The sequence below is a fragment of the Rhinolophus sinicus genome, linkage group LG02 (assembly GCF_036562045.2).
Source record: "Rhinolophus sinicus isolate RSC01 linkage group LG02, ASM3656204v1, whole genome shotgun sequence".
Taxonomy (NCBI): Eukaryota; Metazoa; Chordata; class Mammalia; order Chiroptera; family Rhinolophidae; genus Rhinolophus; species Rhinolophus sinicus.
In genome coordinates this window covers 151,348,024-151,367,053 of record NC_133752.1, presented here as the reverse complement: position 1 = coordinate 151,367,053, position 19,030 = coordinate 151,348,024, and the positions used below count along the sequence as shown (strand labels likewise).

General features: G+C 53.6%; 1 protein-coding gene across 3 annotated transcripts in view; it reads right to left on the bottom strand.

Moving 5' to 3' along the window:
* The window catches only part of COL2A1 (collagen type II alpha 1 chain), a 31,408-nt gene extending 12,932 nt beyond the window's left edge, over positions 1 to 18,476 (bottom strand). The window contains exons 1-24 of one of the 3 annotated variants that reach the window (XM_019748445.2): positions 17,843 to 18,476; positions 13,537 to 13,743; positions 12,052 to 12,068; positions 11,819 to 11,851; positions 11,674 to 11,706; positions 11,523 to 11,576; positions 11,263 to 11,364; positions 10,199 to 10,276; positions 9,524 to 9,568; positions 9,371 to 9,424; positions 8,916 to 8,969; positions 8,094 to 8,147; positions 7,646 to 7,699; positions 7,461 to 7,514; positions 7,125 to 7,169; positions 6,559 to 6,612; positions 3,928 to 3,972; positions 3,418 to 3,471; positions 1,790 to 1,888; positions 1,437 to 1,481; positions 1,243 to 1,341; positions 1,013 to 1,066; positions 514 to 621; positions 70 to 123 (exon numbers count right to left, since the gene is read on the bottom strand). In XM_019748445.2, the coding sequence (XP_019604004.1) occupies positions 70 to 123; positions 514 to 621; positions 1,013 to 1,066; positions 1,243 to 1,341; positions 1,437 to 1,481; positions 1,790 to 1,888; positions 3,418 to 3,471; positions 3,928 to 3,972; positions 6,559 to 6,612; positions 7,125 to 7,169; positions 7,461 to 7,514; positions 7,646 to 7,699; positions 8,094 to 8,147; positions 8,916 to 8,969; positions 9,371 to 9,424; positions 9,524 to 9,568; positions 10,199 to 10,276; positions 11,263 to 11,364; positions 11,523 to 11,576; positions 11,674 to 11,706; positions 11,819 to 11,851; positions 12,052 to 12,068; positions 13,537 to 13,743; positions 17,843 to 17,927 (1,581 nt within the window). In that variant the 5' untranslated portion in view covers positions 17,928 to 18,476. Of the gene's footprint in view, positions 1 to 69; positions 124 to 513; positions 622 to 1,012; positions 1,067 to 1,242; positions 1,342 to 1,436; positions 1,482 to 1,789; positions 1,889 to 3,417; positions 3,472 to 3,927; positions 3,973 to 6,558; positions 6,613 to 7,124; positions 7,170 to 7,460; positions 7,515 to 7,645; positions 7,700 to 8,093; positions 8,148 to 8,915; positions 8,970 to 9,370; positions 9,425 to 9,523; positions 9,569 to 10,198; positions 10,277 to 11,262; positions 11,365 to 11,522; positions 11,577 to 11,673; positions 11,707 to 11,818; positions 11,852 to 12,051; positions 12,069 to 12,477; positions 12,917 to 13,536; positions 13,744 to 17,842 lie in introns of those variants that run through there. The other 2 variants (XM_074325779.1, XM_019748444.2) reach the window with 2 other exon arrangements.
* Between the last annotated feature and the right edge of the window lie 554 nt (positions 18,477 to 19,030).

The following is a 19,030-nucleotide window of genomic DNA, read 5'->3' as shown; positions in this document are numbered from 1 at the left end:
AGCTGGTCATTAGACCAAGGATGCAGGAAGGGACCCAGACCATCTTGGGACCTGGGAAACTCAACTCACCTTGGGCCCTACCAGACCATCTTGACCTGGGAAACCACGGTTGCCAGGAGCACCCTAGGAAGAAGTGGAGAGAAGCAGTGATTTGGAATGGTCCCTGACCCAATCATGCTGCAGAGAGCCTAGCCAGGTTCCAGGGGGTCCATCTGACCCACCCATCAACCATAGTTTCTGTGTAGCAGTAGCTATGGCTTGCAAGATTCTGAGAGATTGACTTCTTGGGCCTGTCCCCACCTTTCTCGGAAGGAGCTCACTGTTTCATGTCATTCTGGGGGTGGGGCACACAAATAAGAAGAAGGGAGCCCTATCCCCAGGGTGGTGGGTGGAGAAAAGAGGAGTGTGATATCCAGAAGGCCACAAGACTTGGCAAAAGCACAGTGCCACCAGAACTTGATTTCAATCTCAAGGTCCCACACCAGTGAACATAGGGACTCCTAGCCCACTTACTCTTTCTCCCGGGGGACCAACGGGCCCAGCACCACCAGGCTCTCCACGGGCACCTCTTTTGCCTTCTTCACCAGCAGGACCAGGGGCTCCTTGGGGGCCTGCAGGGCCCTAAGAACCCACACAAGAGAGAAACAGGGTGAGTCTTCACCTGGCCCTGGACAAGCACTGGCCAGCGTGTGGAGGAATTCTTGGCAACTGTTTCAGGGCTGGGGGACTTGGGGAAGGGAGGCCACCATAAAGGATCAATGGTGGAAGCATGGAAGTGGCCCAGCAGGAAGAGAGAGGGTATAAAGTTCAAACTGTTCAAACTGGTCAGGCCAGAGATGAGAACTGACTCTGCATCTTCTCAACCCTGTTACATCCCGTTCTCTGGGCACAACCTGGCAGGTCCCAGATGAGGGGCTAGGGTTACAGAGGAGGTGGGCAATGGGCCCGGGGATGGCCCTGGGCCCCATAAAGCAGCAGCATGGAGAGACAAGGGCTATGGGCAGATACTCACAGGTTCTCCCTTGGGGCCTTGTTCGCCTTTGAAGCCAGCAATACCAGGCTCACCCTTGACAAAAGAAAGGAAGGTTCTCACACTGGGTTCTCTCCTTGGAACTTGCCCCCACCTCCAGAAACCCTTAAAGGCGCCCAGCAAAGGACACCAGTGTGAGTGTGGGAAGGACAGATGGTGGAGTTTTGACTCCAAGGTGTCAGTGGGACTTGGGGTTCACTCCAGGATCTTACCGTCTGACCTTTCGGGCCCAGAGGACCAGTTGCACCTTGAGGGCCAGGAGGACCACGGGGCCCGGGGAAGCCGGGAGCACCAGCAATGCCAGGACCACCCTGTCAGCGTGAGCAGAAGAGGGGGTCATCAGGAGAGGGTGTGAGGGAGGATCGACACCCCACCTGGAGGAGCCAAGTCCAAGGGCAACACTCACAGCAGATCCTTTGGCTCCAGGAATTCCATCAGTTCCAGGGTTACCCTGAAAAAGGAGACAGTGTCATTATAACATGAGCAGCAAAGAATAAACCCCAGCTCTCCCAGCCTTCCCAGGCCACAGGTCCAGGGGCTAGGCCAGTAGCTGCCCATTCCAGGCACAGTCTTGCTGGATGCTTTGAGGGGAGGATAGGAGATAGAGGGAGACATGTCTGTAGAGATGGGGAAGCAGGCACTGGGTCAGAATGAAGGTTTGGTGATTGGGGTTCCACTTTCCTCATAGCTAAGCACAGAGTCAAGAGTGCCAGGGCCACAGACCCCAGGCCCTACAGGCCAAAGAAAAGCTGCACTTACAGAGGCACCAGTCGGCCCAGGGGACCCAGGATTGCCAGGTTCACCACGAGGACCTTGAGCACCTTCAGGACCACGAGCACCGGTGGGACCAGCTTCACCCTGGAAAAGACAGTGGGGAAAGGAATGAGGGGAAGATGGGCCAGCAACAGTCCAGGGTCAGCTGTATGCATGCACCAAAAAGCTGAGCCATGCACATGCATACCCCCTCCCCCCTCCCCCCACACACACCTAAGGACACGTGTTCCCACAGGGACCACCTGACCAGGCTTGCTGACCTGATGACTTCCTCACACTGCCTCTCTACCCTCCATCTCCTCTCGATACTGTGAACCACCATGAGCAAATGCACAGTTACACACTACAGCAATGGGCATCATGTTGGTCCCATCAGCACCCATCAGAAAGCCTGTGCTGGGGGGCTGGAGGGGGTGTCCTGCCATCCTAGCATCGTGGGATGATGGACGGACGGCTGAAATGGGCAGGTACCTCTACCTCCCCCTCTTCACCTTTGTTTCTCTTTTATTGAGGAAATGGAGACCCTCAGATACCTCAGTTCAGGGCACCACTCTGCTGGTACCTGGTTGATGTGTGAACACGGCTGCCCCAGGCTCTGGGCCAGGCCCATTTGAAGCGAGCCAGAAAGCCAGGGCAATCGCAAACTGGGACAAGTGCCCCACTCTACTTTTCCCTGCTCTGACTACAGTCCAATTCTCCTGGGCTTCTCTGGCAGTCCCCCGCCCCCCCGCCCCCAAATGGCCTCTGCTTTTACTTTCATTTTTTCCTGAAAGTTGCAACTAGCTGAGATCTGGGCTTTCTGGAAGGCAGAATCCCTGGGGAGGACTGCTGACCTGGAGGGAAGGCAGAGCCTCCTCAGGTTTCTTCTCAGAACATTCTTGCTTCACTTTTGTAATTATGATTTTCTAAAGGTCAGGCCCCCTCACCTTCCGCTGTCTCTCTTCACAATGGGTCTCCTTCACCAGGCTCCCAGGGCCTCAGACACTGTCTGGTTGCCATGGAAACCCCCAGGAGGGGAAAAGCAACCTGATGCCAGTGACCACACGGAGGCTCCTTATTCATCTCCTGGCGGTGACAGGAGAGAATTCCCAGGGACATGTGCATTGGAATCCTTCTTGGGCCACAGGGGCCTTTCCCTGCACTGGCTGGCCTCCTACTGGCCTCTATTAATCCTCCGAAGAACTCAATTAACAGGACTTGGAAGAGCCAAGCCCCCAGAGGAAGCGGGGAGAGGGAAGCATGGAACCATCTCCCGGCCCCTGCCCATTTCCCTCCAACTCTCTTCCGGTCCAGAGTCGGCTGAGCTTTGCCTTCTTTCCTTCTATTCCTGGTCTTTTGCTCCCTCCCAGGTCTCCGGTGTCTCCCCATCTTTCTCAGCCTTTCCCTTCTCTGCAGCTGTAACTGTAGTACCTCTAGCTCTTTATCATTCCATCTCACTTTCCCTTCCAGCTGGTGACTCTGCGAAATGCCTGATTCTTTTCCTTGGCTCCATGGACAGCAGCAGTGGGTGGGGGCGGGAGATACTCCTCAGAAGGGAAGGGGGATCATCCAGGGGGCGATCAGCAAAGGTTATGGGGGAAAGGGGCTCCTGACTCAACAACCAGGGCACTCACCTTGGCACCGGGAGCCCCAGGGAAGCCAGGACCACCAGCAGGACCCACGGGACCCTGGAGGAAGGAAGGGGGTACAGAGGTGAATGCCGTTGCTGGGCAGAATCTCTGCAGACCCCTGAATAAGCCACCCCACACCTCACACTCCTTCCCACCTCTGTACTGATTTGGCTCTCCACCCATTGCCAAAGCCCCTGGATGAAAACTGTCCCACAGGCTTGGCTTCAGAAGCAACGTAAGATTCTGACTATGTACATGGTGGGAAGCAGACGATTCTTACACTTCTCTCTCTATCCCTCCTCAAAAAAAAAAAATCCTGCTGAAAGGGTGGCTGAGAAAAAGGAACCATTGCTTCAAAGCATATCAATAAGCTCAAGCGTATTAAAAAATTATTCCTGTTCCTTTCTAGTAGAGGTCTGAGCACTGCTGCGCTTACACGGAAGAAACAGCAGACTCCACTGGGCTGCTGAATGGGCCTCAAGAACAAATCTGCCGAGGATGAAACAAACTTACCGGAGGACCTGCAGGGCCTGGTTGACCATCATTGCCCCGGGCACCCTGTGAGCATGGAAAAGGAAGCAGCCATTGTAAGAAGTGCCCACACATCCAGTCCCTCCCTGCCCACAGCCCACCCCACATAGAAAACAGGGCGATACTGTGCCTAGGGTGTCCCAGGGCTAAGCATGAGGCTGGCAAGGTGTGAGCTGTGGGACAGCCCTGTGGGAGGGAGTGGCCCCAGAACCCCTCCATGCTGGCTGCGTGAATGGGTGTTCAAGAGGCAGCCGAGGGCTTGTTCTCAGCTTAAATCAAGCTTGGCTAATTGCCCGGCTATTCCGTCATTTCTTAAACTTCAGTGTAGATCTCAAATATCCCCGACTTCAAGGCCAAGTTATCATTTAAAGACGCAGAGAACTGAGCCAAAGGAAAATGAAATAGCCAAGGAGAAATCCTGATGTGGGTCCTCCCACCTGCTCACAGAGGGAAGCACTTTTGGGGTTTGGTTAAGGCCTCCCCTTGGTTAACTCCAGGCTGCCCCCATACCCTGGCCCCTCCCTGACAACCTGCTCCTAAGGAAAACAAAGCCCGCAGGATGTCTGCCGTCAGCCCAGGAAGAAGCTCTGTGACGGGAACAGCGCACCCAGCATTGCTGGAGGATCACATTGAAGCCCGTGCCGAGACGCCTTTATACAGAAAAGCAAGGCTGCCAGCTCTTTCTCTGTAGGACTTGCAGTCTGAAGCTTTTTTCCCTGGGTTTGTGGTGAGCACCCCTCATTTTCTCACTCAAGGCCCCTGGGGACCCAGGGAAATTTTACCCAAACTCTGGGAACCATTAGGCTAGGTGGGGCTGGGGCTGGCACCTGGCCCTTGGCAGGGAATGGAAGCAGGCCAGAAGGCGACCTTTCCCCAGATGCGCCCTGCCCGCCTGCCTCTGCCACTCCTCGGAAACTGAAGAAGAAAGATGCTTTAGGGGCAGCTCATGTTTTAAATGAGACTCAAATCTTCTTCCTGGCTGTGGTCCGTTTCTCCCAACTGAGACTCTCCAGATTGGCATTAAACAGGAAAGCAAGAGAATACTTCACAAAAAAATGTCAGAGAGAACATAAAGCCTCAGCATTGGCCTTCTGGGCTGGCGGGGCTGCTTCTGGAAGCTCTGGGGAACCTGATCTTCAGGGCTCGGCCAGAGGAGAGGCCTGGGCCTGGCATGAGCAAAAGGGAGCTGTGGTGCTGCTCCCAGAGGCCAGAGCTGGGGTGGCACTGAGGCTCTCCCTGTAGCAAGCCTGGGGGGAGGACACAGTCTGGCCCAAGGGGGGCCACGTGACTGTAGCTACAGCAGGCAGAGGCCAACCCAGCCCAGTCCCCGGCCCAGACTTGACACCAGGCCCACACTTGGAACTATGTGACGTTGTCAACCTTCTACGCCAAATCCTACGCGTACTCTGCCAGCCTAACTACTGTGGGGACAGGAACCAACAAGGCTGACCAAGAAGCAGGGCCTGCTGTGCCCGGGAAAGAGGGAGAACATGGCACGGGATGCAACTCATCTTTGTCCCTCAAGGGGGCAGCCACCATGGCTCCAGGCCTGGCCCAAAAGCCACAAGCCAGGTCCCACTAATCTGAAGAAACAGCAGTGTTTCTTGGCAGGCCCTGCACTCTCTAATCCCCTCACATAAAGTGACCCGGGGACAAGGCACTTCAGCAGCTCTGGCTGACAAATGGTTGTTGAGGCTGCTTGTTACTTCACTGATCTGCTTTTGAGGGAAATTTCTACCAAACAGATACATTATCTGGAAAGCAGCACACTGAGTGAAGCTGATTTACTCTGGCCAGCCCTGGAAGGACCTGTGAGGAGGGGACTCAGATCTTGGGTGGTTGGGGTATGAAATCAACAGAAAGCATAATCTTTCCTAAACCCGGCTTTCATCGCATCATTTGCCTGACCAAGCGCCTACGAGGGCTCTCTATTGCTAAGGGATCAGAGCTAAGCACCTGCACCCTCTGTTGGCTGCAAATCCCCTCGTTCTTCATTTCCCACATTAACAAGAGGCCAACCAAAGTCTGAGGCTGCCAAGCTTTGTTTGTCTTAAGCTATTTAACCTTCTGTGTCTCAGTTTCTTCTTCTCTGAAATGGGGAGAATAAAAGAATCCACCTCATGGGATCTAAGGGAAGATGACACGAGACAAAGCATATAAAGCACTACACATAGGAAGTGCCCGTGAAATGGTGGCGGCTGGTCCTACGACACCAGCAGCAGCCATGTCATGTATAAAGGCTCTGTGAAGTGACGCTCCATTTTCTATATCGGAGCAACCAAAAGGACAGAAAGTAGCACTGCACTGTAGCCAGTCTAAGTCTGTCGGTAAATTCAAACTGGATTGACTGGGGAATGGGTGCACACTGTTAAGGGGATTACCTGAGTAATCCAGACTAGTTAACAGGGAATCCTGCCCTCACCACCAACACTTCCACAGCGCCCCCCTCCTTCGACTGAGCCAACCCAGCCTGGGAATTTGTGACGGCACCCTCAGAGTGGATCCTGTGGAATGAAGATACTCGCAGGGTTGTTCTGAGTCAAGTGAAGTAACTGCCTTGTAAACTCTGAAGTGCTGGGCAAATGGTGGCGTTTGGCCTTGTCAATTACTCACCGCAGAGCCGGCAGGGCCAGTCCGTCCTCTCTCACCAGGCAGACCACGGGGACCCTGGAACACACACCAGAGCAGCACAAGCATGAGTTGACTCAACAATACTTGGAGCTGTCACTTCCACCTGTAGGCCCTTCCCAGACACCTGAGGGGAGGGAGCCTGCATGCACCCAGGAAGCAAAGGTATGGATGCCTTCCTGACTCGTGCAAAAACCACAGGTTTTTCTGCCCAAGCAGAACACACAGATGCTCCCATTGTTATTGATCTGGAGCCTGGTTACAGGCATATGTTGCCTCTTACAATAGATGAGCCCCTCGAAATGTTGAGAATAAACAGAATTTTTAAAAATCCAAGCACACTTAACGTGTGTTAGGGCAATTTCAAGGAAACATTCGTGAAACCTTGAACAAATCATCTATTTAATACACTTTGCTATGTGCTCATAGTTGGCTCAGTCTACAAAATTGAATAAGTACTTTGCATAAGGGAAGCCCTGGTGTTTATGGAGGAGCCCTCTGCAGGGCTGCAGAGTGTCGGGAGGCCCTCCAGGGGTGATGCCATTACTCACCATTGGGCCCGGAGAACCATTCTCACCAGGGGCACCACTCTCGCCCTAGAAAAAAAATGCACCAGGTCAGTGACTGGGACCCCACTGCCAGCCACAGGAAACCGCCAAGGAAGAGGCTGAAAGCTCTGGTCATCTCAGCTGTCACTGACACCCCCAAACATCAGTTCTGTGAGGGACAACTCCCTGAGCTCTCTTTGTCCATCAGGTGTAGAACTGGGTGTTCCCAACCAAAGCTGTTCTGACTCCTGACTCCACTAAGCTCAACAGCACCTCCTTGACTGAGAAGAAAGGCTCCCTGTCGTCTCCCTCCACCCCCTCATATTTCCTGGTCCTTACCTTCACACCTGGAGCACCAGCTTCGCCCTTAGCACCATCCAGGCCTGGGTAACCCTAGGTGACAAGAGAAAACATTCAAGCATACTTCTGGGGAACCCACGTAGGACGACATACACATGCCCTCAAATGCTTTTCTCTCCCCTAGGCAGCCCCTTCCTTCCAGTACTCTCACCCAGGATACTTACTCTGTGACCTTTGACACCAGGAAGGCCTGGGGTTCCTGGGAAGCCCCGAGCACCCTGCAATCCAAAGAGGAGATGTCAGGACACACAGTGGAAGAACAAGGTAAAAGCTGCCCTGAGTTGCTAGACAGCTTTTGGAGCCAATTCCCTGAGGTGGCCAGGGAGCAGTCGAGTAGCCCAGCACTTGGACAGCTCTGTTAGTAAATCCCAGAATCCCCCTCACTGTGCCTCACCCCATCTTATGCACAGTGGGTAGAAAGGACAACTGCCCTGCCTCCCCCGTACGCCTGTGCTAGGGTCAGAAACGTGATCATCAGCTTGCGGGCACGATATATGTGGAGACTGTTGGAATTTCCTTTTAGAAGCGAACAGACTGAAGTGGAGGAGCTGGGTGTGAGGCCACTGCCCAACTAGACGAGCTGGGTGTGAGGCTGGAAAAGTGGGGCTTTACCTGAGGGCCGGGAGGGCCTCTTTCACCAGATTTTCCAGGCTTTCCAGCTTCACCCTGCAAAAGAGAGATGTACCTCAGCTTCCTCGGGAGACACGTTATTAACCTTGGCACACTCCAGAACAGCACCTCTTCTCTCAGTCCTCCGTGCCTTTGGCAATCTACTTACTCATTCCCCTCACCTCCTTCACATTCTAGACTTCCCTGAATGTCTTCCTTAGGTCACTATGTATCCTTTGGGACAGCTGCATGTTGGGTAGGTTAGCCCCTCTGTCGCCACCAGCCCCCGCCTCCCCCAGAAGGTTCCCTCTCTGCTCTCTTGGACTCTGCTGACTGGGTTCTCTCTCCCTAACCTTGGGAGACTTTGACTGTCTAATTCTATTCATAAGAATAGCTGAAGTGCCAACTTTTGTCTCTTCATTTCGTTTGCATCCTTTGTAGACATCCTGACTCAGGCTGAGCTTTTCCTAACTCATTTACAATTAAGATAATGTTGGGCTGTTGAACGTTTCTTTCTTTGTTTTTTCTTCTCTATATCTTTTCCCCTGGTGTTCTCCCTCTCCCTTCTTTCATGTCTCAATTTCCCTTCTTGGAGCTAATGATGATTTAATTATTTCCCTTCCCAATGGGTCCACAGCAGTCCCCAGGGCCCTTGCAAGCTAAGTTGCAAGTGGGAATGTAGACAGAGCCTGAGTCTCTGACTGACCGGTCTTAGCCTTTAGGACGCCTCGACCCTGGGGCCAAGCCAGTCTCTGCCCCAACACACATCCTCTCCAGGCCCTTTCACAGAGGTCGCCACTCATGTGACTACCCAGGTATACTCACATCATCACCAGGTTTTCCAGGGGGGCCAGGAGGACCACGGGGACCCATGGGACCCTATAAACAAAATAAGAGCGTTTAGGAGATGGTTGGAGGGGGAAGACACTGAATCAGTGGACAAAGCTTTGGGACTGGAGCTTTTGGAAGCTAATTCCCCTCTCAGGAAGAAAGATGGAAAAGCCCCATTTTGTGTGGAGAGAGAGCCAAGGTCCAGAGCAGATCCCAGTGAGAGGCAGCAGACAGGTCAGGCCAGCGGTGGCCCAGAAGGGGGATGGTGATGACAGAGATCCTGGTGGTCCTTGGCATGTTTGGTTCTGTTAGAGTTCCCCCATTGCTAAGAAGTGACACCTGCATTTCCTCTGCACCCTCCACTGTGGGAAAGCACAGGATCGATTGGGGAGGGAGGAGTGACAGGACAGGGGTCTGACAGGAGCGGTCGGGCCCACACGGGTACTCACAGAGACGCCAGGTTCCCCCGGTTCACCAGGATTGCCTTGAAATCCTTGAGGTCCCTAAAAAGTCAAGTGAGGACACAAGGTTGACCCCCACAAACCGACAGACAACGTGAAAGCATCTGCACTGCCACCGAGAGGAGAAGACCCGGTACTTACGGGAGCGCCAGCCGGGCCTGGAGGTCCGCGAGGTCCCATGGGGCCCTGGGTTGGAACAGAACAGGAGAAGGTTTACTGGAAAAGCTTCAGCCGCAGCCTCCAGAGTGCCACCTTCTCCGAGTCAGCAGCCCAGACACAGGACAAGGAGCTATTCTGTGGGCAGGGGGCCTTCAGTAGCTGCTCCCTCTCATTTCCCACTCCCCACGCAACAATCTATTTTTATTTATAGGCTCTATTTGGACAGAGAAGCTGGCCTTGCTTTCTCCTGGACAGCAGCCATGTTTACTAAAGTCTGAGTTTCATTTAGCATGTGCCAAGTCAGAGCTGCAGGGCTGAGATTTCCTGCTGGAAGTCTTGTGGATGCTGGAGAACAGTGGCTGCTGTCTGCATTCTTCAGTTCTCCTTCCAAGAGCAATAGCAACTGACCTTCTAACAGATCGGCCTATATGCATCTCTCCATCCTCATTCTTCTTACTCACTCCAGTGCATCATTAAAACTGGCATCCATCGCCATTAAAAACCAAATGCTTTGGGCTAACTAAATGAGAGGTTACATAACTGATGGAGAAGAGCTGCTCTAAGCAATTATCTGTAAAGTGAGGTTGTCAGAGTCTCTGGCTCCGCTAAGGGCCACCTCCTGCCATTTTGGCTGCAAGAACTGGTGTCTTTTCTTACCATTGGTCCTTGCATGACTCCCATCTGGGCGCCACCAGCCTTCTCATCAAATCCTCCAGCCATCTGGGCAGCAAAATTCTGCAAATAAACCCAACAATATTAGGAGCTTGCGAGGCCCTAGGTTTTTCCTACTTGGCTGGGTAAGCTATATCTGGATAGAGAAAAACTCTATTTAGATAAACTCTAATTGTTGGAGATTAACCTAGCATTGACCAGAATTACCAATGATTCCTGGAAAATCATTTGGAAATGTGTTCTTAGATGACAATGGCATAATCAATTCCCTGGAAGATGAAGTGTTATTTGAAGGAGTATCAGTTACTTGCATCTTATTTTTATAAAATTATTATTTTTAATTCTAAACTATTAAATACATTATTTGACACACACCAATGAACATAACTAAAACTTCATTTTTAAAGGTGGATTTTTTTTCTCCCCAAATTTTAATGCCCAGCAAAAGACTAAAATCAACAGTCTTGAAATATTTTAGCAGGGGATGTCGTAGGCGTCTGTGAGTTTAAAGCTTAAAAATGTAAAATAAAGCAAACATCAAAATGGCAAACCTGCAAAACCTGGGCAATAATATAATTTGTTGATTGGTTTGATTCCAAAAACAACTTTAGCCACACACCTTCACTCAGTGGGGCTCTTTCATGAGAATGAATAGTTGCTTGGAATGTATCTGGCAAGGACCAAGAATAAATGTCTTCCAAGGACAGTGGTCACTCTTCTTCCAGGGAACTACAAGTGCCCAGTCAGCCTCCCTCCCAAACCCCACACCCACCCCAAGAATCGACCACATAGTACAGATGCCAGGGAGCCAGGTAACTGAAGACTTTCTTTGCAGAAACCCAGCGAGTGGAAAAAGTCAACCCTTAGTGCCATAGCCTCATGCCTAATATGTGATTCCACTGAATTATAGGCCTGGGGGAGAAGCTCATGGTCAGGCTGTGTACACACTGCTGGCAGCCCTGGGAGTCAGCCAGGTAAGTGTGAGTAGCAATTTGGAAGCCACATTTCTGCAGGGACAGCCTGAAGAAAGGGGATGTAAGGATACTTACTCCACCAAGGCCAGGGGGACCAGGGGGGCCAGGAGGGCCAGGGGGGCCGGGATTTCCAGGGGTCCCAGGCTCTCCATCTCTGCCACGAGGTCCAGGAGCACCCTTGGCAGAAAGAAGCAAAGGCACCGATGAGAAGCAGTGTTTATGCAAGAACCATCTGTCCATGGGCTGCTTGTGAGGCATTGTCAGACATGTCGCGGGGCCTTAGAGAACAGGGTGGGGGGTCCACAAGGATGAAACAGTATTGTTTCTCTACTCACTTTTTCACCTTTGTCACCACGATCACCTCTGGGTCCTTGTTCACCTGCAGGCCCCTGAAGGCGAAGAAATGTTGAGATGACAGCAAGGCCAGGGGCCTGCAGATCAGTAACTCAAGGAAGAGGTGAAGGAAAGACTTTCTCCCTTTCTTACCTGAGGCCCAGGTGGTCCTTTGGGTCCTACAATCTGTGTGTGAGAGAGAGAGAGACCCACAGGGTGGCATGTTAAAGGAGACCACAAGGAAATGACCCAATGAGAGCAGCAGAAGCAACACGGTGTGAGAATAATTTTTACTTACATCCTTGATGTCTCCAGGTTCTCCTTTCTGTCCCTGAAATTTGACACATTCTCAGGATTGAGCTGAGCAAGCCCACCAAGCCCCAAGCACAAAATCCTGCCCAGCAGCCCCTGCATCAAGGTGCCCTCTGAAACACACCTCTGCTGACATCTAAAAAATGACAGGCTGAATGAGCATAGCATTGCTTCTGAAGAAAACTATAAAGGCAAAAGCGAAAAAGAAAAAACCCTCACCTTTGGTCCTGGATGCCCTGTAAGTGGAAAAAAATAGAGAAGGAGAATGTAAGATTTGTGAGATGGAGAAATACAAGTTCTTGTCACTCTAACAGTCTTTAAGGAATCAAACACAACCAAGGAAGGAGGCAGCTTCCTGGTCCTCTACTGAACCCTCTGTTGGGGTGTTAGAGTCACAGGAGTCCTGGGGTGGCTGAGGTCCCATGAGGAAGATGACCCAGACTTTGTTATTCAAAAAGCAGTCAGCATGCAAAAGAAGGGAGCAGGGACAGTAAGAAGAGCTCAAGATCTAATCAGCTGCCAGAGAAGAAAGCACCAGAAGCTGGCAGAACTGTCAGTCTCTTGTTTTCCCCAAAGGATATAGGAAGCCCTTCCCGCAGCCCAAGCCCTCCCAGAGGAAGAATTAGGTAGTTAAAAAGGTCTTACATTCAAGCTGGGTCTCCTTGAAGCAAGCACAAAAAAAACAGCAGGGCACAGGAGTTATAAAGGGCATTGCAGCCAGTGCCACCCCCAATCAGTAACCCCTTGCCCTTTGTAGCAGCAACAGTAAAGGCAACCAACACTTCACTCACAGAGGGCCCCCCTCAGAAATGATCTGGGAACTTGGAATAAAAGCAGTTTCCCCAAGCAGTTTCCCAGTGTTGATGAAGTGTTCAGGAAAGGCAACTTCTCCCCTCCCTTTCAACTTTTTCTCTACTTAAGCAGGAAGAGAGCAGTGAGAGCCACATGAGGCCTAGACATGGGTCCCCACCCACACTGCCGGCAAGTGTTTGAATGCTGGGGTGGTTCTCTGCACACAGGTCACCCACCAGCACTGGTTCTAGCTGGGAGGTAACAACTGCCCACCTGAGTACAGGCACAGGGAGCTCTGTCCCAGCCCCAGCCCCACCCTTCACCACTAGCACTCTCAGAGCCCAGCTCGTTCTTCTCCTATTAGTGTGCTTCTTAACTGGCAGTCAACTCCAAGAGAGGTAGAAACAGAAGAAAACTGCCACCAATGTTCTCCATCTCAATGAGGGAGCCTGCCCTCTGTCTCCCAGTAGCCAGCAGAAGTTTCTTCTCACTGAAGACCGTATAGCTAGAGGTCTTCTAAGGGGAAGACCAAGTGTGGATCACAGAGTTGGAATTAATCTGTGGTTTGGCCAGATGAAACATTTAATCTCCACTGTGGCTCTAATAATTTTCAGAGATAATTCCAGAGAGTATACTTTGTGGATGCACATCTGTCCTTGCATGTATCTGGGTAGCACATATTTTGGAGGTGTTAGGTGAGGAAGGACCCCCCCACACGCACCCCTAGTGGCTCAGGCTCACTCAGTTTCAACCTGCAAGCAAGAAGTGACCTTTCCTTTCAGCCTCCGCTGCTGGGGTCCCATGGATAACCAGCACCTCTGCGTCACAGAGATGACCAGCATCCATGGGAGGGCATTTGCTGCACCTGCAAGTAATTTATTTATGTGGAACAGGAAATAAATAAATTACGACCACTGGCAGTGGCGAGGTCAGTTGAGCAGATGGGGCAGCATTCTCCGAAGGGGGTCTCGGGGCTGAGGCAGTCTTTCATGTCTTCACAGATTATGTCGTCGCAGAGGACAGTCCCAGTGTCACAGACACAGATCCGGCAGGGCTCGGGCTTCCACACATCCTTATCATTATATCTCTGCCCGTCCTGCACACAGCTGTCAGCCTTCTCTGCACCAAGGGTGGAGCAGGGGAAGCAGAGCGCAAAGGGAAGGAGGGGGTGGGAGCCAGAGAGAAAAAGAGAAAGAGGTTGCAGTCAACTTGACATAATTCAAAGGCTTAAGAATGTGGACTCGGGCCACCCAAGCATAGAGAACGCGAATATTATTTTTCTAAGACATCATTCATTTTACCATGTAGTCAACAAATATTTGTGCGCTGTGCACGATGCTGTCTATCACCAATGACAATCCTGACGCAGCGTTGAAGTCCAGGAGTGGGGGTGGGTTGGTGGGACGACTGTACTCTATTCACTTCATGCACCTAACATTGGGGAGACCTGGTGATGTTTGGGGGCAGGGGCAAGTGCAAGTTAGAGGGAGCAGGAGAAGATGAAACCCTGAATGGGAACTCACGGACTATAAAAACAGAGAAGAGAGAAAAACAGAGAAACCCCCCAGCACAGGAACAGAGGCCTTTTTTTCCTGCCTTCCTCCAGGAATTTGGATTTGCTAAATACAACTGACAGCTAAAATTCAGAAGGCATGTAGAAAATTCCACCCACAAAATTTAGAGTCTATAAATAGCCAGGTTCCAACAGTAGATATGGGGGGGGGGAGAGGGGTAGCTGAAAGGATGAACTATTAGAATTAGAACCTTGTCCCGTTCTTTAAACCATATTAGGATCAGGGCGAATTGGGGGTGAGGAGGGGGAGGGGGAATAGGCCCATTCAAACAACACATTTGGGACCCAAGCAGGCTAATAAAATGCCTTGGGGAGGCAAGCAGAGCCAGAGGACCCTCATATATCCCTGAGGGTTCTGATATCCCTGGAAAGATCCTGCCTCCACCTGAAGACAATACCCCAATTTGCTTGGCTGGGGGCTTTGAATGCAGAGCCTGGGCTAAGATTAGCCGTCCAGGCCAGACCTTCACCCAGAATGCAGATCAAGCAAGGCAGGGACTAGTGTCTTCCACAAGGGCTCTGCCGCCTGGAATCCACCGTGCAAATGAAACCTGTGCTGACAAGAGCGCTCTGGAGAGCGCCAAGATCTGAAGAGCCCGCACCACATGCTAGGGAGCGCCCAGCGCTGTTTTTCTCATCAAAATCCCCAAAGCAATGGCAACTGCAGGAGATGAATAATAGGAAAGAGCCACAAACCAAGTGGGCGGAGCCAGAAATGGGCCTGCCTCCTGCTCTTTAAGGAGACTGAAAATCTAAAGATAAACCTTTTTTTTTTTCTTTTCCACTAGAAGAAATGCACTTATCCTTTAGTCAAGACAATCACGGGTGGCGGGGGTAGATCCCGGGATCTCAGGGAATATACGGAAGCCTCTGGGACACACCCACCGCTAAAATTGCTGGAGCTGTATAAAGCCCGCAGCCGGGAAGGGGCTGGCGTACAGGTCAATGGTCTCCCGTTCGGACTAAGGAAGAGCCCACCCTCACCCAAGAGGGCCCAGGATGGAAAGAGAGGGAAATGCAGGGAGAGGGGGGAGCACCCCGAACGCGGATCGGATTTCGCTTGGCAAGGCAGCCAGGATGCGCGGGCGTGGGGGCGGGACCAGGCGGCGCTGCGTGTGAGAGCCGCTGGGTGACTCTTTGTGGCTGCGGCTCTGGACATGGCTCGCCCTCAGACACTGGGAGGGTGAAAAGTGGGATTAAATGACTGCCCCAGAAAGGAGCCAGCTTCGTAACCAGATCCCCTAGGTGTGGACGGAGGAGCCCAACACTACCATAATTGCTGTTCCAAACCGCTGCAGATAGCATCCCGGCGCGCCCGATCGGATTCCGCTCATTACCGCAGCGCTGCATAAGTGATTCTTTGTAGCAGGCCAATTAAAAAGTTACCTCTTTCGGGGAACTGTTTCGTTCCGCCGCCGCTGTGCTCAGGGCTGGAGCCCAGGAGGTGGCGGCGGGCGGGCACAGGGGGGCATTGTGAGAGAGGGGGTCGGGGAATCCGGGGGAACCCACTGGACCTCGCCTCTCATGAATGGGGCTTTTCTCGAGCGCACACAGAGCGCGATTCACAGGTCTCCGCAAGGAACCAGTTTAAATAAATACGGGCAGCGTTTCAGCTCCATCTGGAAGCCATCGCTGCCAATCTCCCAACGCAAACAAGCCTCACAAAGGAGGATTGAGGTCTCTCCCCCGAGCCGAGGGGCACTTTCGGAGGCGAGGGCTGTGAAATGCAGATGTGGGTCAAAGACGCCGCCGCCAATAAGTGTCTCAAGCTCGTGGAAAGATGGGGAGGAGGGGCGTGCCCGAGCTCCAGGTTTCTGACATTCCTGACGTCCGAGCGGACTGCGTCTTTTCCCACGTCACATTTTTGGGTCCGCTGGCCCGGGGGAGGGGGTTATGGAGCTGGGATGCGCCAGGGCGCAAAATCAGCCGCTGGGATGCACTCTCTCTGGGGAGGAGGAGAAGCGCCTGGAAGAGCTGGGCCCAAGGAACTGTGGAATTCACTCCCTCCTGGGAAAGCGGCGGCGGTGAGAGGGCTCTAGCCACTTAAGTGAGACCCTCTAATACCAGATGGAGAATTTAGGAATTATTTTAGTCACTTAGCTAATTCCATTACACACTAAAAGCAGAGGTCAATCAAGAAGACAGCTTTGTGGGTATGTACATGCAGATTTAGGACAAAAATATAGCCTGGTGGAGCCCTGGCCACTTATAGACACACCGTATTTCAACAGGTGCCCCGGAGCGCGCTGCCAACTGGCGCGCTACGTGACTACCTGGCCAGGATCTCCTGCCCCGGGCTCCTTGCGGCTGAGCCGCGGGGCTCCACTCCTGACCCTGCCCGGGTCAGCCGCTCTAAGGACGGAAGGTCCTCCCCAGCCCGCAGCCTGCCAAACCATCTCTGGAGACAGCCTGGTGGCAGGCGAGACCGCATAGAGCCTCGTTGACAGAGGGACTTTGATTTCTTCCTCCCCTCCCCCCCAAAAAAAAAGTTTTCCCTGCGATTGATTTACAATCTGTAACATACAAAGACAGGGCTGGAATCCCAGCCTTCGGAAACGTGCCCAAACACGTGGAAAAAAATCTCTCTACCTAATACACTTTCCAGGCTTCGTTTGTTCTGAATATAATCCCAGACAGTGGGACATTACCAAAGGAACGATGCGGTCCGAACGGACTTTGGACCAGATTGTAAAACTGCCATCTCTAACTATATTCGTTTGAAATAGTTATAGCAATTGACCAGCCGTGCCCCTCTCCCCTGCTACACACACACACACACACACACACACACACACACACACACACGGCCTGCAGCCTGGCTCGGTGAGTTCCAGAAACTTAGAAAAGTAACTCATTGTAGTACCTCGGGGATTTAGGGGGGAAAACCGCGGGGAGGGGGCGCTATTTTCCGGGGCGTTTGAAAAGCACGGTCTGGTTGGAATGTTATCGCCTTTCAGATGGCCTCCCCTTCGGGAAGTTTCAGGGGGAAAGCCGAGATGCGAACGAGGGCTGCACCTTGCTCCAGGGCCCGCCGGGAGGGGGAGGGAACCGCGAGAGGCGCTGGGATCTCAGAGCGCCCCTCCGAAGCCTTTCTTTGTGGCCTCGGATTTCAGCCCACCAGTTTCAGAGCATCTCCTTTGTCTAACTCCCTTTTGAACGCCCCAGCCACCAACCCCTGGACTCGACTGCGAAGTATACCCGTTGGCGCTTGCTCGCTCCTTCGCTGGTGCTCTTTCTCTCCTACTTCTAAGAACGATGGGCCACGACCTGTTTTGCTGAACTGCGAGTGCTTCAGCGAGGCAAGTTGTGTGCGTGTGCGCTTACTTATCAAAGCTGGTGTAAAAGACAGCGCTTAAATCTGTGTGCAAACCTCTCCAATTCTACACTTTGCACGTTTAATATTCCTACGCAGCGTAGGGACCAGCAAACGCCTCCAACCGCCGCCCGCACGGAGGACGCTTGGACAGAGGTTGCAGAACTCCGCTGGATGAACTCCTGCGCATCCTGCGCCCAAGTGTCGGCGCGCTATGATCCGAGGAGCCTCTCTAACCAGGACCCGCGGGCTCCAGAGCGGCAGAGGGCCGAGGAGAAGGATGCGGAGGGACGGCACGGAAGGGTGGCAAGCAGGATTGGTGGGCGACTTACGGACATCCTGGCCGTGACACCGAAGGACAGTGGCGACGAGCAGCGTCAGCAGCACCAGCGTCTGGGGAGCCCCGAAGCGGATCATGGCTCACCGCGGGGCCTGGCGGAGCCGGGCCCGAGCGGAGCGCAGCGAGGCGGCAGGAGCACGGCGTGGGTCCGGGTCTCTACCGTGCCCTCATGCAGCAGGCCCGTGGAGCAGGAGGAGGAGGCAGGAGACCCGGCAGCCCAGCAGCGCTCTGCGTCTTCTCCCCGCCGCAGCGCCCGTTATATGCGCCCGGCCCCACTCGAGGCTGGTGAACTGGCCCAAACCGCGGGCCGCCCCTGGCCCCCCACGGGGCTGTAACCTGAGACCCCGCCCCCGGAGCCCGCCCAGGCCCAGCCAGAGCCCGCACCTGCCTGGGCCGGACTCCCCTCACTGCTAGCCGGGCTTCCCGCCCCCCAGCTCTAGTGAGCCCAGTGGTCTGATCGGGCGGGGCACTGAAACGGCCCCTGTCCTCCCCCCACCCGGGGTTGCAGCGCTGGCCCCTCTGACCACAGGCGGGAAGGGGGGCCTCCGGCCCCTCCCCTCGGAGTTCTGCCCGGATTGGAGGGGCGGGGGGTGTTTGCACAGGCACAGGCCGCGAGCCCTAGACCCGGACGGAAAAGACTTGGGAGGGAGGAGGGAAATGCTGTAGAAGGGAGCAGCGGGGGAGGAAGAGGGGCACCGTATTGGGACCTTGGGCAGCGGGGATGGGGTGGGGTAGGGCGCAGGGGGAGCCCGTGAAGGTATCTGGAGTCCAAAATCTTGGAGACTGGCAAGCAGGGACAGGTTTTGGGGCCCTTTCTCGGGGTACCTGGCCCCCGAGCTCCCACCTGGAAATTCAGAACGGTAGTGCCCCCAACCCCTCCCCCATCCAGCTATGCGATGAAAGAGCCTCCTCTGGAGCCTGGGCAGACGTTGGCGGGAGCCGATCGCCAGGAAAAGGGCCGGTGTGTTACAGCACAGAGGGAGACCTGTGTGAAGGGGGGAGGGGAGCGGGGGCAGGTCCTGGGAAGGGGGCTCGAGGAGCCAGAGAGGACAGAGGAAGCCGAGATTAAACCGTGCACGCTGCCGAGGTGGGAGACCGTCTAGTTACAGGCTCAGACGTGGTGTCTGCTCTTCCTGGCCCAGCTCCGGGAGTCCCGGGGGGGAGTGGGCGCTGCCGGCTG